Source organism: Periplaneta americana, chromosome 14, assembly GCF_040183065.1.
Source record: "Periplaneta americana isolate PAMFEO1 chromosome 14, P.americana_PAMFEO1_priV1, whole genome shotgun sequence".
Lineage (NCBI taxonomy): Eukaryota > Metazoa > Arthropoda > Insecta > Blattodea > Blattidae > Periplaneta > Periplaneta americana.
The window spans coordinates 47,305,979-47,324,498 of record NC_091130.1 but is presented as its reverse complement, the minus strand read 5'-3'; the positions used below and the strand labels follow the sequence as shown (position 1 = coordinate 47,324,498).

Genomic DNA, 18,520 nt, shown 5'->3' with positions numbered 1-18,520 from the left:
AACACGCACACGGCAAACAACTTTAAATGGCTTTTTTTTTTTAAGAATTAAGTACAGTACATATTGTAAATGTCTTTGACATACAGTACAGTAATTACATAAGTAATGGAGTAATACTATATTATCTTTCATTCATACAATCCTCTCTGTAGATTGAAAACTCAAAAAAGTTTCATATCCATGGTTCAAGAATTAAAGCAGAAAATCAATATCCCGAATTTAAAAGAAAACTTACAAATTAAACCAAACACTTTAACTCTATTAAATATAGAATATAATCTAAATTTAACAGAAGAAATACTGAAATCAGCAGTAAGCACTGAAATAATGAAACAATTGTCTTTAGAGACAATTAATATTAGATACCCTCCACAAAACTGGCTTCATTTATACACCGACGGATCCTTGATCTCCAGAGAACAAGGTGCCGGTGCAGGTGTTACGTGCTGTCTCTTCTCACTTTATAGATCTCTTGGGTATGGAACAACAAGTTTTGATGGAGAAATCATTGCAATAAGTGAAAGTATCAGGAATCTTCTTTGCCACATCAATAAATTTAAGAATGCAGTTATATTGTCAGACTCCAAAGCAGCTATTCTATCAATCATCTCTAAACACACACCTTCCTCTCAAACAGCAGAAATAACTAAAATGCTCTCTCAATTAATATCAGTCAATAAAAGAATTGTATTCCAATGCATTCCATCCCACTGTGGAATCCTGGGAAACGAGAATGTGGATGCTTTAGCAAAGAAGGGCAGCACTGCTACTTACAGACCTGTTACTAAATCTACCTATTACTCTGTGAAAAGTTTTATTAAATCTACATACTTAGACTTCAACAAACAAAATTTGATAACACAATCTCAAGGGAAAAAATGGAACTCTCTGCATCATAACCCACAGTTAATTCCCGATTTACCACGAAAATCGTCTGTAGCTGCATTTAGATTGGCAACAGGCCATGATTGTTTGGCCAAACACCTGCATAGAATTGGAATATATCAGTCCCCTAAACTGCCCATTGTGCAACTCAAACCAAGAAATGGATTCGGAACACCTCAAAATCTGTGCTTCAGTGGCTGACTGTGATAATATCTTTGAAAAATATTGGAGTGCAAGAGGTCAAATGACTTTATTGTCAAACGCCTGGCATTAGAAAACAACAACATATTACCTTTCATGAATCATGAATTTCAATAAAGAAAAATGCTAATAGATACTGTATATAAGTCAAAATTAGTATACCCGTCTAATACGCGGTCCCGGTTAATACACGTTTTACACCCAGTCCCTTGAACAGCGTCTTATCTTGGTTTTACTGTAATGACCTACTTCAGTAACTACTCTGTTCAGAATTCATTAATAATATAACAGGAGTCCTCACCTGGATATATTTTAACTGTAGCATTCAACTGTGCTCCTATTATTCCACTCTTTTGCTTTATATAAAGAGTGTTGAAATATGATGTTATCGCCAACGTTGATGAACCCTCTCTTCCTCCAGGCTCTGGAGAGGCTTCACAGAGAAACCACCAGGTGCCATTAGTGTCTGCATAGTTGTCCGTAACCTCAATAACCCCTGCACCACCAGGACACATGCGGCTGTCAGTGAGGAAGTTCTTGTGGTAAAGTTCGAGCAAAATGACATGTCCCACAGGAGCCACCAGATGTTGCACGAACTCCACGTTTGAGGGTGCAGGCTTTGGGTAGTTGAGGTGAAGCAGCGTACCAACTGTTATATTGCTCAGATCTATCAATCGCTCTTCATGCACTTGACCAACTAAAACAAAAGAATTACAATTTTTACGTTATGTGGGTGACACTTGGCAATTACTTATTTTCTGGTATCAAATTCAAAATCATAAAACTAAAGTCATTTATTTACAGCATTGACAAGATTACGAAAATTTTGAGAAAACTGGAAAGTTCTTTTCCTTCATTGCCATTCAGTAAGATACATGGTGTTCTGTTCAAGCCTCCCACATTTTAATTAATCATTGCTAGCAAGGTATACAGAGTGATTCTTAAATACCTGTAAAAACTTTGTGGGCGTAATGTAGAGGTAAAACTAAAACAAAAATGTTCTGTACAACTTTTCCTGCAAATCCTTATTTTCAGAGTTATGACACAAAATGTAGGTATCAAAAACATGAGCCAGTAAAGCCTTCGGATGTGTAATGCTCGCCTACATAGCAACTGTGTTAGATGTTTGTTATTCGTACACCCCTATTATGTACAGTTGATTTCGACCTTGTAAGACTTCGTTTACTCTATGTAGGTATGTACTGCTCTTAGAATTTTACAGATCCCGTTCAACTCATTTCAAATTGTTTCATAGCTATTTTGATATCACTTCTGTAGTTATGTTACATTTACAATCTGAGTGTCATAAACGAGCGCCTTCAGACGACCCCCAAAGGTAGAAGTCTGGTGATCTGGCTGGCCAAGCAACTGGTGTTGCACGATCTATCTTACCATACACAACTGAAGCCTACTGAGCAAACAACAAAATGAATGTGTACCTATGGGACGTGGTGACTGTAGGAACTGCAACAGTGCCATACAACTAAACATACCTACGTACAGTAAACAAAATCCTATCAGGTCGAAATGAACTGTAGTGGGATGTACGAATAAGAAACATCTACCGCAGTCTACCTATGTATGCGAACGTGACAAAGCCGAAGGCTTTACTGGCCCATGTTTTTTTTATGCCTGGCAAGATATGGCACTATGCATCATAATTATGAAAGTAAGGATTTGTGGGAGATGTTGTACAGAACATTTTAGTTTTATTTTTACCTCTACATTACACCCACTAAGTTTTTACAGGTATTTATGAATCACTCTGTATAAATTATGGAATGCAAGTGATACTGAAAAAAAGAAGAGAAACTCAGATAATATTTATTTAATGACTTTGAAGTTGATTGTTCATTCACTATGTTGCGTCACAATCTCATAAAGCAAAATGGTGACTCTGCAGCAGTGCGCACAATCTGTATTCTGATATGCAGAGACAAAATCAATATTACAGTGCAAAGAAATTACCGGAGAGAATATGGAAAAATGTTGAACTGCCAGAATGCTTGGCGAATTGATTTACGTGGACTTCTCTCATATCCTGCTCGAATTTCTTCTGCCTTTTCTTCTGAAACACATCGACAAGAACCTCCGTATTGTTTTTGAACACTTCCAGTGGCCAGAAACTTCTCACACCATGCCTTAATGGTTTTCCCCATCAGATGCATCTCCTCCGTATTCTCTCCTGCAATTTCTTTGCATTGTAATGACTGATTTTTCTCTGTATACCAGAATACAGATTGTGTGTGCTGCTGTGGAGTTGTCATTTTGCTTTATGTGATTGTGGCGCATGACAGTGAGTGAAGAATCAACTTTAAATTCATTAAATAAACATTCTTTGAGTTTCTTTTTCTTTTAGTTCCACTTGCATTCCATAATTTGATATACCTTATTAGCAATAATAAATTTAAACACGGGAGGTTTGAACGGAACACCGTGTATTATAATACTTATGTGTAAATGCAATTTGCCTTCCTGACGCAAATTTTCTTACATGTTTATTACTTTTTAGCCACCAAAGATGGGAAAGAATATCAAGATCAACATGATTTTTTTGTAGTTTCTCGCATAATTTCCCCCTTCTCGATTTTTCGCATTCTGAATTTTGAGAGAAAAGGGTGAAATTACGCGAGTAAATACAGTAGGTCTCTCTTCACATGCACGTTTTTAGTCTTTTGCTTTTATTGAAGACAGTAAATCTAGTCTTCATCAAAGGCTTTAAAAAGCAGTATGACAATCTAACATCACAGAGTTACTCAGCTCTCATGCAGCGTCATGAAATATCTGAGGTCACCTGTACGTGTTGCAATGCAATATCGAGGAGAAGAAGTTACCTCTCTCACTCCCACAATTCCCATCTCAGAACGTCTTGCTAGTTGATCCAATCTCTACCCATATGGAGAAAGGGATGAGGTAAGCGAATTTCTACTGCTGAATTTCCACTACCAGACATACCACAGATAGACAGGTAATTGCGTGACAGAACGCTAAGAAAAAATAATTGTGTCACATTTACTTGTTCTGTACATGGCCTTGAAACCAATCCCCCGTGGCTTGTTCCCCGTCCTCAGTCTGATGTTAAGACGCTCTCCCTCTGACAGGTATGCTCCATCTGTGAGATGGCCAGGCACCTGGAATGGATGGAATGGTCTGTTCCCACCGCTGAGGTCTATTTCCAATACAGCTTGGTCGAAGGGCTGTTCTCCCAGTTGGAGGTCCTTGTTGCTCTGGTGATGTGATCCCAAATCGTAGTCCAGAAACTCGAGCCAAATTCGTCGTCCAGCTAAAAACCACATTTTACATTGACATAATGAGACTAAGGACACAAGATAAATTATGAAATTTACTTCAAATGAAGCCAATTGTTCATTTTTTATCAAGTATTTAACAGATCTATATCAACTGTGAGGTCACCTACCACCAGAGATATTTCCGATAGCTACATGGTATATTGGTGAGATGAGACTGAGGATTTGCCATGAAATTACCCAACATACGCCTACAGTTGGAAAACGTTTGGAAAAACCAAAATGAGATATCTGCGCGTGCAGGATTCGAATCTACTATGTCCGACCATAGCCACAAATCAGAGTCAGCTCGTTATCCTTGAGCTACACTGGTGGCCTAATACCGTAATTGTTAATACATAAGTTTTCTATCCCAATATCAAGCTCAACAATTTTAATTGGGCAACAACAAGGTCATTTAAAGAATCTATGGAAATGATGTCACGAACGTTTTTGTAACTTACATGGTGACAATATTCGATTAATGTAATATAATCGCAATCTTCATAAGAAATTTTATGAAAGCCACAGGATATAAAATTTACTACATTTTACTTACTTACTTACTTACTTACTTACTTACTTACTTACTTACTTACTTACTGGCTTTCAAAGAATCCGGAGGTTCATTGTTGCCCTCACATAAGCCCGCCATTAGTCCCTATCCTGAGCTAGATTAATCTAGTCTCTACCATCATATCCCACCTCCCTCAAATACATTTTAATATTATCTTCCCATCTACGTCTCGGCCTCCCTAAAGGTCTTTTTCCCACCGGCCTCCCAACTAACACTCTGTATGCATTTCTGGATTCGCCCATACGTGCTACATACCCTGCCCATCTCAAATGTCTGGATTTAATGTTCCTAATTATGTCAGGTGAAGAATACAATGCGTGCAGTTCTGTGTTGTGTAACTTTCTCCATTCTCCTGTAACTTCATCCCTCTTAGCCCCAAATAATTTCCTAAGCACCTTATTCTCAAACACCCTTAACCTTTGTTCCTCTCTCAAAGTGAGAGTCCAAGTTTCAGAACCATAAAGAACAACCGGTAATATAACTGTTTTATAAATTCTAACTTTCAGATTTTTTGACAGCAGATTGGAAGATGAAAGTTTCTCAACCGAATAATAACACGCATTTCCCATATTTATTCTGTGTTTAATTTCCTGCCGAGTATTATTTATATTTGTTACTGTTGCTCTCAGGTATTTGAATTTTTCAACCTCTTCAAAGGATAAATTTCTAATTTTAAAATTTTCATTTTGTACTTTGTTCTGGTCACGAGATATAATCATATACCGGTACTTTGTATTTTCGGGATTTTCTTCCAAACCTATCTGCTTACTTGCTTGAAGAAAAATTGCCGTGTTTTCCCTAATTGTTTGTCGATTTTCTCCTAACATATTCCCGTCATTAGCATAAACAAGCAGCTGATGTAACCCACTCAATTTCAAATTCTCTCTGCTTTCTTGCACTTTCCTAATGGCATATTCTAGAGCAAAGTTAAAAAGTAAAGATGATGGTACATCTCCTTGCTATCTAATCGATCTATCGATCATAATAGTATAGCCTACAGCCATATTACAACGTAATAACTTATGTTGATAACATCATACTTTACCATCAATTCTTTGAATTTATCAAGGACAATACTGGGACAAGTATTCTCTGTGTACTGTTCTTTCCTCTGACAATCCTATTATCATCACATCAAAAGGGAGTGCCAAGCTTTAAAACATTGACGATTAGAGAAATTTAATACCTGACAAAATATGTATTCATTTCAGTGATAAGTTCAAAGAGTGGTCAGGGAGAATTTTTTTTTTCACTCTGGGAAAATAATATTCCTCTTTGTGCTTACAAATGAGCAATATTTTAAAATTTACCTATTTGTAATACAATATTTTCTTCTTCTCCTTCTTCATGCATTAAGCCCTACTAAGGCTTGTTGCGCGCTCCAAATTATTAGTTCATTGGTCTTTCCATCGTTTTTTTGGTCTTCCTATGTTTCGTTTTCCTTCTGGTATATAATTTAATATTTTCTTTGGATATCTTCTTTCATCTATTCTGTCTACGTGATCTAGCCATTTTTTTCTGTGATGGTCTATTTCTTCACTTAGGTTAAAAATCTGTAATTGATTTCTTATATCTTCATTTCTGATTCTGTCCCTTTTAGTGACTCCCAGAACTGATCTTAAAAACCTCATTTCTGCTGCCTGTAGTCTACTTTTATCTCTACTTGTCATTGTCCATGTTTCACTACTATATAGAGCTGCAGGAACTGCCATAGTTTTATAAAATTTTATCATCGTATCTTTTCTTACTTTATTTTTTAAAGTTCTTTTAATTGTTCCGCATATTTCTGAAAAAATTTCAACTTTATTTCCAATATCTACCTCTTTAATATATGATACTGACGATCCTAAAAATTTAAATGTATTTACTTGTTCAATTATATTATTATCTAATACAAGTTTACATCTTAGTGGATGAGTTCCTTGAAATGCCATAGATTTGGTTTTATTTTTTGATACATCAAAATTGTAATTAAGAGTTATTTTATGGAGTTCAAATAATGCTCTTTGTAGCGTGTCTTCATTGTCAGAAATTATTACTTGGTCATCTGCATATAGGAGTGTCATTATAAAATTCTTCCTATTATAATCAGAGGATATATTTAGAATGTTTAGCCGCTGTTTCCATTCTCGGATTGCGTTGTCTAAATATAAATTAAATAAAGTGGGTGATGTACAGCACCCTTGTCTTAGTCCGGTGTTAATACTTGTTGTTTAAAAATTTCCACCTCTTTCTTTCACACATTTAGTTGTACCTTTGTATATTTCTTTAAATATTTCAGTAATATGATTTGGTATACCTCTGTTAACCATTATTTCCCATATTTTTTTTCTTTTCACTTTGTCGAAGGCCTTTATGAAATCTATAAATATGATATATGTTGGACAATTAACTTTACTCCTCTTTCCTATTATTTATTTTCTTTCAGTCTTTAATTCCTAATTCTTATTCAGAAGGAATTAATTAAGTAAATTTTCAAGCTTTTATTTCCTTATTCTTACTGAGTTACCATGCTCTATATTTCCTACTGCAGTTTAATGTGGTTGGAATTCAAACATTAATTAAGTACATCAGAACTATTAGTAATTTCATTATTTCCATATACATTTATCTACATCCAATACTAACCTGGTGCCATAATGGTTGTAGCACAATCTAAATGTGCCATAAGGAAGTGGGGATAGTTAGGACTCATAAGTGTTCCCTCTCTAGCAGTAAGAGTTTGCAAGGGACATCCTGATATGTCTACAGCTTGCCACGTGGCCGAGAAACCAGCCCCAGCTACAGAATAGTCTGAATGGAACCTCAGAACTGCTTTGTTGCCTTCAGAAACAAAATTGAACCTATAAATGAAAGAGAAAACACAGCAAGATCAAGTTCAACTTTCAAACAGAAATACGTCAAGTTAAACTGCTCATTTGTTGGAATTAATTGTAGATTTATTTGAAATTATTTACTCCTATCTTAACAATATAACAAAGTGAAATTACTTTTTACATTATTTACACATTGCATATAGCAGTGATGTCAACTGATGCCCATAGGAGCAAGCTCGCGCTTTAGAGCCCAGGAGACCCTGAGCGCTTTGCAGTGGAAAGGAAAGAGACAGACGAAAGAGGTAGTATATACTGTTTGGTCGAGCTATATACAGGGATGGCCAGCACTGATTCAATGGATAAAGGGAAGAGAACTTATTAAAACTGTATCCATATTAATTTTTAGATTTGTCTGAGAAGTATAAGTGCATTATAAGAATGTAAGTTTTAATTTTAATGTTCATTTTTCACAAGTTTGCTTTTTTATTCAAGAGGAATATTTTCTCAACTTTTTTTACAGAAAAGTGAAATTTTCAGATAAGTTTGTTTAGTAGCCTTACAGGTACTAAAACAATGTTTTCGTAAATCTAATATATCGTAAATACGTATTACTGAAGATAGTGTATTAAAATATTCGCATCGAAAATGTCTGTAAGAAAATGAATTAACAAAGCAAATTCTGTTACATCACAAACAAAAGATATGTGCTTATGTGTTGGTAAAACGTCAGCTCTATAGCTTCAGCAAATTTCGAGATAATTTAATATTCTGATAACAGAAAGTTGCGCACCAATACCACCTAAAAGCATAATGCGATAAGAGTTTTATTATGTAATATTAGTTACAGTTAAAACATATACCTAGACAAATTTGCTTTGTACTATAATATTGTTTTGATTACTTTTATAAGGCTAAAGATACCATCAATATCAATTTCAACTTATCATGTCATATTCAGTGTCTTTCTTTGAGATAACATTTCCTTTATGAATGATGTGTTTAATTCACTTAGTACAGTATAGTTGTAGTTATTATGGAATTTGTGTGAATATTCCTTCTTTACTCTTTATTATGTTATTAATGTTTAAAACACAACTGCAATATTAGGCTAAGAAAATAGATGTTAGTACTTTTGTTTTACAGACAATATAGAAAATAACAAACAGAAAGAAGCCATATAAAAATAACGACATAAAATTTCACGTCCCGTTTGAAGTTTGTGCACCACTGTTTTCTTAATCCAACAGGCTGCTTATTCCTCCTAGCATACCTAGCGCTTAATGCCAGCGCACGACATCAAGGTCAGAAAAATGCACTTGCTTTGACATCACTGGCATATAGGATTGCATTTGGAGATAAATCTATCATCTTAGGATGTATTGTAGCAAATTAATTTTTAACTGAAACCAATAAAGAAACAAACAACAAATAAAGTAGCAGACGCATGAATGAATAAAAGAGGGAAATACAAAGAATATATGGAGAGAACAAAGACTGAAACAATCGTTTAAGTAAATTGCTGAACCGAAAATTGAGAATAATTTTATTAGCGGCGAGCACAGTTAGTGCTGCTGTACTGTCTGAACTATCCATTTGTTCCATAAATACAAAACTATCTGGATCCAGCATGTATGGAGAATGAATAGGGACAGATTTCACATTTAATTCTGAAATGCAGAAGGCAGAAGAAATCAAGAACGTCATCTGAAGATTTCTGGATGACTGAGGCCGGAATGGAAATATGGCCAAATTCCATGATAGTTTGATGGTGGTGATATGATGATGATGTCGATGATGTATAAATCTATACTAATAATAAATCTGTAGCCAAAATTTTTCTGGTAATTTTCGATTTTCCAAAAATAATTGGTGTTAACAAGTATTATTAACCATCCTGAAACCGAAAATCGCTTTTTTGAAATTTTTGTTTGTATGTCTATCTGTCTGTCTGGATGTTTGTTACCTTTTCACGCGATAATGGCTGAACCGATTTATATGAAAATTGGAATATAAATTAAGTTGGTTGTAACCTAGATTTTAGGCTATATGGCATTCAAAATACTTTATTTAAAAGGGGGGTTATAAGGGGGCTTGAATTAAATATATCGAAATTTCTCAATTATTATTAGTTTTCATGAAAAATGTTACATAACAAAAGTTTCTTTAAAAATAATTTCCGATAAGTTTTATTCTATACAAAATTTTGATAGGACTGATATTTAATGATATAAATGAGTTTTAAAATTACAATAACAATGCCATCTAAGGCGCTGTACTCAAAAACAAATGACTTCACCTATAAGGGGCCTTGAACAACAACAATTAACAGCTATTAAACATAGCCTACAGAGAATGTTTCTGTGTTTGTATGAAGTAATATCGGAAGCTAATTAATTGTTTAATTATTATTTCACCATTGGAAAGTGGTTTCTCTAGATGGACATAATTCTACAATGTTATTACAGTAACTTCTGAAACATATAGCAAGTAATATAAAGTACCGGTATATACATTAAAACTAAATGATATGTCAATCTTCATTAAACTATGGTTGCATGTAATAACAATTAAGAAACACGTTAAAGGAATTGTCATTGCACCAAATGGACCAAAATGACGGCATTTTAATTATTTAAATACAATTTAAATTAAGTAACATATTAAACGATTTATCCTTCTATCAAACACGAATGTTCCCTGGATCAAACGTCCTATTTTAATTATGTAATTACTTTATATTTATTTCTAACAGGTGCAGTGGAGCACACGAGCACGGCTAGTAAATAATAAAACTGGCACAACTGAGCACAAAGAAGTGGAACAAACAAGAAAAATATTATGAAAAAAAAGATCAAATATTACCAATCAATAAAAGTTAAAATTGATGAGAATATCAAGATGTAATTTTAGGTTAATTGGTTTTTCACCTGTTCATTTCCGTATGGTGACTACCACACCATCTGACTGCATCATGCAACATCTGTCCTTCCCCAGTGATGCTCCGGAGCTCCACAAAGTCATAAAGACACTCGGTCTGAGGCTCCAGATCCAGCTGCTTGAACTGTATCACGAGTCGGGTTCTCTCTGGACCAACTAGCTGCACCCAATAATCGAGGTTATGGTAATAGTTTCCAGGGAAATTTGGAGATGTGAGAAAACCTTCAGTACCGTTCACAGTCCTGTTCAGCTGTAGGCCACTTCCTGAAACTGAAATCAAATAATAAACAATGACATATTTCTTTTGGCACAAATGTGCACTGGCAATTCTTGTTACTGGTGGTAGATTAGTGCTACAGTCTTAAACACTTATCTTTCTTATAATAACTTGATTATTTATTTTTAGTTGGTAAGGTTTTCGATTAATGGTAGTCATCTTCAGGTTCCAATTTACATATATATTATAATTGCATAGTGTGTTAATGTTATGTTTTATTTAACAATGCTCGCAACTGCAGAGGTTATATCAGCGTCGCCGGATGTGCCGGAATTTTGTCCCGCAGGACTTCTTTTACATGCCAGTAAATCTACTGACATGAGCCTGTCGCATTTAAGCACACTTAAATGCCATCGACCTGGCCCGGAATCGAACCCGCAACCTTGGGCATAGAATGCCAGCACTATACCAACTCGCTAACCAGGACGACTAATTACATAGTGAACACACAAATATAAGTTATAAGGTTTACATACCAGCACAGTGTTGTACAGCTAAGAGTCTTGTATTAAAATTAAACGTTAAAATTATAGTATATACGCGAATACTACGCGCCATCGAATAATCCGCGCAGTCTAATTTTAGTAAAGAGAGAAAAAGAAAAGAATTGGCTGTGATTTGTGTTTTATTTCCAAGAAATTAATCATACATAATTATGTAATACTCCAAAACATAATGATATACATTCAAGTTCAAAGTCATAATTCTGTAGACTAATGGAGGTCATGACGAATGATTCCAGCCAATCAGAAAGAGACCGTCCAATGTCTCACCTCTCATGCCATGTATGCGAGGGATGTAGGACGTTTTTATTCTATTTGTGGTTTGGTAAGCGAAGAGTCGTGTGAGTCTTTCGTTGACAATTCAAAAGAATAGTAGGAATCACAGACTGGGAAGAATCATGAACAAATCGTTAGAATTGATTAGTAATATATGACTGAATCGTTGGAATCAACTTCTGAAAAAGAATTGTGTTGCCCAACTCTATGCCACACAGACCAAGGAGCGAGACTGGACAACGCTATAGTATAATTGGATACAGTGTTTGAGGCAAAGCAGTACCAACCTTATTTGAAAAAAATGCACGCACCTCAGTTTTTCTTTGCTAAATTCTGGAAAAAATATGCGCAGAGTATTCGCGTATATACAGTAATTGAAATTATGTAAATCTTATGGTTTAACAATCAGTGTGGATTCATCAAAAATAACTGATTAAAAACATTTCAACATTTAACAAATTCTTGAGGAAAGGTGTTAATTGACCAATTACAAACAAATATTGCAAATTGAACATTTTTATATTGTAGTGATCTGGGATAATCCATAACACTGATGTTCCAAATACAAGAGTTTCTGATAAAAATTAAACATTATAATTTTAAAATGAGGTGTTGCATTTCTATTAGTATTGCAATTATTCTTTGGGTCATTTAACTATTGTGGACTGGTTGATTCTCTCTACTGTACTGGCACATCAGTTTTTCACATTATGTTACTTCGCGAGAGGGACTCGGGACACTTGAGTGGCTGAACTACTCGCAAATTATAATTTGTAGTTAAACGAAATATACGATTATTCATACTTAGAAGTTGTTCATTGGGTAGTTGTTCATTCATTCTTGCAGTAATGTTTTGCAATATAATATTCTTCAGCTGTATTGATAATTTTATTATTGTTAATTGTTTTTAAGATTTGTAATGTGTCATTAATGTTGGTTAATTCATATCCTGCATCTATTAAATAGGTTGCAAATTTGGACTTACTACGGTTGTTTGGAAATCTGCCATGTTCTTTATATCTCGTCTTAAAATTTTTTTCGTGTGAGCAATATATTTTTTATCGCAATTCTTGCAATTGAGTTTGTATATTCCACTATTCGAGTGGCCACTTCTCTGTCTTAATCTATTAGGTATGATTTTTTTAGCTTATTATTTGTATTACAAGAAACGTTTATGTTTTCTTTTTTTAAAGAAACTGCTTAACATAAGTTATTTCACAAAAAGTATGTCATAGGTACCGGTACCCAAGTTTTTTGTTCTTTTTTTTACTGTTATAGGTTCCAAAGTAGTGTGTAATTGATTTTGTTGAATTCTAATACATTTATTTATAATATTGACAATTGTCTTTTTATTGGAACTGTTTACTATTGCTAATTTAACATGCACTCAACAAATACTGCACTAGTCAACTAAATACTCCGTATGCTTCCCACTGTCTGCGCACTCCATCCCCACCACTCGGGAATTTTAGGCTTACCATAATGAAACTGAATGCCCTCTCGTGCTGCTACAGCTTACCGGTGAGTCGAGCACTGGATTGCAGACAATCTGTTCCCCAATGTCCCATACATAGTACGGTAACTTTTCACTGCCTCTCTCTGTATAATTGCATTCCTTTTTGTAGTTGGTTTTGTTAAGTGGTGTGTTAAGTAATCTATCAATGAGAAATCTAAATCTACTGATTTTGTGGGGAAACAGATGGTTAGATTCAAATAAAAATTACACGCTCAGTGAAGAATTATGATATTACATTCCTTTCCCTCAAATCAAAGTATGCACGTTCATGCCTTTGTACCTTGGTTTCCTCTCTTGCAGACGTAGCCACCCACAGCATTACAGCGTTGAGAGTGCCAATATAGGCCACTAGGAAGAGAGGGCGTGGGAGACGGCATCCACTGGATCCCCAGACACAAGGGTAAGTAGGAAGAAGACTCAGCATCTGCTGGAGTGTGTCCAGGAAGCCATGCTGAGGGACATAACAAAGGGACAAACTCAGTGCTATTCATACATAATGGTGTAGAAATTAAATTAAATCGACTGTAAGAAATGTACCTTAAATAAAAGTAGAAACATACAGGCCTATGTAAATAAATAAGTAAATAAATAATAAATACATAAATAATGAACTTACAATTTATTCTGTATTATCTGGAAAAATACCACCTCAAAAGGATTCATATCTACAGCATTTCTTGTAGCTAAAGGCACAATAGGTACCATACCGAAACATCTGGGTAAGATTTTGTTTGCTCTCCTGAAAAATTTACTCGAATGGACTTAGAATATTGATCAATAGGCCTAACTATTTTTCTTTTTTTCTAAATTTTCTTCCATACTTTTTTGTCATTTACCATAACTTTCTTTGAAGCAAGATGCATTAATCAGGAAAGTTTGAATAGTGATGCTTAAATAAAGGAGCAATAGCGAAATAAAAGAATATGGAATATGGAACAATTTGTCCTTTTACCACAGTCTACAATATACAGTCACGAAGCTCAATATGTAATAAATATGTATCCATAGATAGTTGCTAACCATTAGGATCGCTACTATCGCCTCATTACAGACAATGCGAAATAGTACCTGCACAGTCTATTGTTCTTAGCAACCTCAACAACTCAAGCTTCGTGACTGTATATACTAGACTGTGCTTTTACCACTGTACGAGATCGAACTTCCGTCCCCACTGATGATAATCCATAACAGCCCGAAATCTCATCAAACTGATAATAAAATTGAAATGAACACTCTTCGTAACAAAAGCACTGTAATTTTAGTACTCAGGGAAATGAAGCATAAGTCATTACCAGTAAATGTGAGGGGAGATCCATCAACCCATTCCCAATGATCGAGTGACTTGGGAACAAGCTGACCACCCAGCCAGTAGATGGCACTGGTGCTGTACTCTGTTGAATCTCGGATGTTTGCTCTTACAAAGTTCTCTTCTTCCATGCTGTGGATGCTCGCCAACTCCGCCTGGAACAATGCCAAATGAAGATAGAGGGCCTGTATCTGTCTCGTGCGGTTAATTATGTTTGTGTAAAGCACAACTTCATAAACAAATGAGAGAAACACAAAAATACACACTGTAAAAGCTATGTGAATAGACCTGTACTGTTTCCGCAATCTTTCTTCGCTGCTGACCTTGTGGGTACACTGCAGTTTGACAGTCACTGAATTAAATTGAACGAAATCTTTATCCCAAACAACTAGGCCTACACTATAGAAGAGAAATCATTGTTGATCAGAGACGACTCTCCCTACATTGTAAGACCAAGGTCGAGTCCTAGACGAAATGCGGCCCTACACCTCCTCGTCTTTCTCTTAAGACGGCTATTTTGCTCAGCAAAATGGGCATTTAAATATGCAAACATAAAGTTTTTGGAAAAATTTAATTAAACGTAAAATTTGATATTAATGCCTTACATCAAAACTCAATATCTGCTGCTTACCAGGTGTCAAATTTCCATAAGGGAACTGGTAGCAGCAACTACAGTAGACTACATTGAGTTTTAGCGATTACTACTTCTTACACTAGTTACACTTCTTATAGGCATAAGTAACTCGTTTCCACTTCCTTTTCTTGTCTTCAACTTTCAACTTCAATAAGGGTTCAAGGTTAGAAAGGCAGGCGGCTGTTTTTCTCTGTTTTGCATATAAATTGCCAGTAAACTTACACTTCTCCCTAAACATTTTACTGGATCTACCCATTTTTCGTAACACTAGTTACAACTCCAAAAGCAGTAAAGTATTAAAATAATTAAAATTTACAATTTATCCAAAAACACGAATTTACGCGGGAAACAATAAAATAAATGAAGATCATGGCACATTGTACAGGTTAACCAATAGATTTAATTACCCCATAAAAATTCCCGGGTATTTTATATTGAAATGAAGTTTGGAACGTTTCGGTTATATAGAACGCACCCATTTCTTCTTCTTTTTCTTCGTTCTCTTTCTTAGCCTCGGGTAAAGTTGTAACTCATACCTCAAAATATTACCAAATTATCGATTATAACTCTTACTTACTTACTTACTTACAAATGGCTTTTAAGGAACCCGAAGGTTCATTGCCGCCCTCACATAAGCCCGCCAGCGGTCCCTATCCTGTGCAAGATTAATCCAGTCTCTATCATCATACCCCACCTCCCTCAAATCCATTTTAATATTATCCTCCCATCTACGTCTCGGCCTCCCTAAAGGTCTTTTTCCCTCCGGTCTCCCAACTAACACTCTATATGCATTTCTGGATTCGCCCATACGTGCTACATGCCCTGCCCATCTCAAACGTATGGATTTAATGTTCCTAATTATGTCAGGTGAAGAATACAATGCGTGCAGTTCTGTGTTGTGTAACTTTCTCCATTCTCCTGTAACTTCATCCCGCTTAGCCCCAAATATTTTCCTTAGCACCTTATTCTCAAACACCCTGAACCTATGTTCCTCTCTCAGAGTGAGAGTCCAAGTTTCACAACCATACAGAAGAACCGGTAATATAACTGTTTTATAAATTCTAACTTTCAGATTTTTGGACAGCAGACTGGATGATAAGAGCTTCTCAACTGAATAATAACAGGCATTTCCCATATTTATTCTGCGTTTAATTTCCTCCCGAGTGTCATTTATATTTGTTACTGTTGCTCCAAGATTATCGATTATAACTCTAAACAAAAATATTTTAAATTATAGCTGCAAGTTTTTGTGAATTTACAATTTAAAAATTAGTGAATTTATATCGATTTGGTGAATATAGAGTAACCACCAGCCATTGAACGAATATGGCACACTTTTATCACTGTCAATGTGGCGCTATAAACCAATTTTCAATACTTTTATCACAACCACAACACATTTCAATTCTTATTGTACTCTCTCTCTCTCTCTCTCTCTCTCTCTCTCTCTCTCTATATATATATATATATATATATATATATATATATATATATATATATATATATATATTACTAAACACATTTAATATATCACGAAACATGTAGGCCTAACATGTAATTATTATGAAAATCGCCATATTTACTTTCTGGAATTAATACAATACACTGCCACTAGATGAAAACACACACGACGATTTTCGTATATAAGTAAGGTACGTATTTGGGGGGGGGGGGGATGGGTGGACTTACAGCTCTCCCAGTGATCACATCAATTTCTACTAATCAATACTATAAATTCAAGGTATTTTATCAAGTTCCTATAGTGACTGGGAAATATTCACGAAAGATTTGTATGCGTTCACGTACAGGTTCCCTTTTTTTATACAAGATTGGAGGAAGAGTCACTTAAATACCTTCATTCCTTGACATATTTGTTGCGCTGTCTGCCACGTGACCTCAGGATAGCTGACAAACAGGTAACAGGAACTGTTGAACATTTGCAGGCGGTCATCTGCACACTCCATACCTATGACAGAGATTTATATTATCTTTTATTTTTTATCTCCAGTATTATCTTCTTCAACCTTGATATAGGCCTACACTGCTAACTTAAATGAATAATTTACTTTGCAATTTAACTGTAGTGTTATGCTGATTTAGGAAGACTGAATTGTGTTACTGTGTAGGAAATTAAGTTTTAAAAATGTCAATAATACAGTAATTATTTCATTTTTAGATTTTACGTGGTACAAATTAAGGTAGCTTATTGAAACGAAGTGGTTTAAATTGGACTTCATTAATAATGAAATACGTACACTGAAATTGATTTTTGAGTTTTCCTCTAACTTAGGATGAAAAGTACAGGATTTAAGGAGTTGTACTCATAGCCATTACAAACAGCTTACTGGAACAGTGACTGTCCGAATAAGTAGAATTAGTACTTTCTCCTTCCCTATTTTCATCTGCAGATGGCGTACCTAGCATTGGAAACAATGTTTTTCCATACTTACTCAACAATGGAAAAAAGTTCAATATGAACCTTAAGCCTCAGTTACTGAATTTTATTTATATAGCCTTATTATCTCTTCATTCATTATTCGTAAAATGTATCTGAATTTCATAAACTCGCTGTAGTTAAAACTTCCATGGAGTTCAAACATTAACCTTTCATTCATTAGTTCGTAAGATTATACGAAAACAGGATAAAGGGTTTTTACTCTGATAAGAAATTCATAAGAATGATTGTAGGAAATATTTGTACCTAAGAGATTTAAGAGATTCAAAACATTCATGAGTACAATAATTTTTATTTAATATAATTTCAAAACACAGTAACGCTATAACGAACGCTAGAATAACGAATTTTTCAGTTTTGCAAATTTTTATATTGGTTCCCTACAGACTTTTAATGTAAAATGAATTCCTTTATAACGAATATCGGTATAAAGAATTTACCAGTTTAGCAATTGCAAAAAATGGTCCTGATAAGGAAGAAGTGTTGTTATAACTAGAGCTCGGAAGTCGATGACCTAAAAATCACAGAAAAATGACCTTAAATTTCTAAAAATATGACATTAAAATTTAAAAAAAAATATTATTATTATTATTATTATTATTATTATTATTATTATTATTATTATTATTATTATTATTATTATTATTATTAAATGTCTCCGAAATCACGGCAATGCACATTAAATATTAGGAGGAACTGAAATTCCCAGACATATCTCTTATTCAGCTTTGCAGTAAAGAGTCATCACCATTCATAGAGTCTCGGGTTTGAAGTATCGCCGGTTACTTTACTTTCGGGATTTTTTTTTTTTTTAGTAAGTTATTTTACGACTCTGTATCAACATCTCAAG

The 18,520-nt window shown here is 34.7% G+C and overlaps 1 protein-coding gene across 1 annotated transcript in view; it reads right to left on the bottom strand.

Annotated features, from left to right (window-relative positions):
- The window catches only part of LOC138712994 (uncharacterized), a 576,545-nt gene that overhangs the window by 5,877 nt on the left and 552,148 nt on the right, over positions 1 to 18,520 (bottom strand). The window contains exons 9-15 of the mRNA XM_069844675.1: positions 17,069 to 17,181; positions 14,568 to 14,736; positions 13,556 to 13,726; positions 10,694 to 10,973; positions 7,579 to 7,793; positions 4,103 to 4,369; positions 1,388 to 1,783 (exon numbers count right to left, since the gene is read on the bottom strand). Coding sequence (XP_069700776.1) covers positions 1,388 to 1,783; positions 4,103 to 4,369; positions 7,579 to 7,793; positions 10,694 to 10,973; positions 13,556 to 13,726; positions 14,568 to 14,736; positions 17,069 to 17,181 — 1,611 coding nt within the window. The remainder of the gene's footprint in view (positions 1 to 1,387; positions 1,784 to 4,102; positions 4,370 to 7,578; positions 7,794 to 10,693; positions 10,974 to 13,555; positions 13,727 to 14,567; positions 14,737 to 17,068; positions 17,182 to 18,520) is intronic.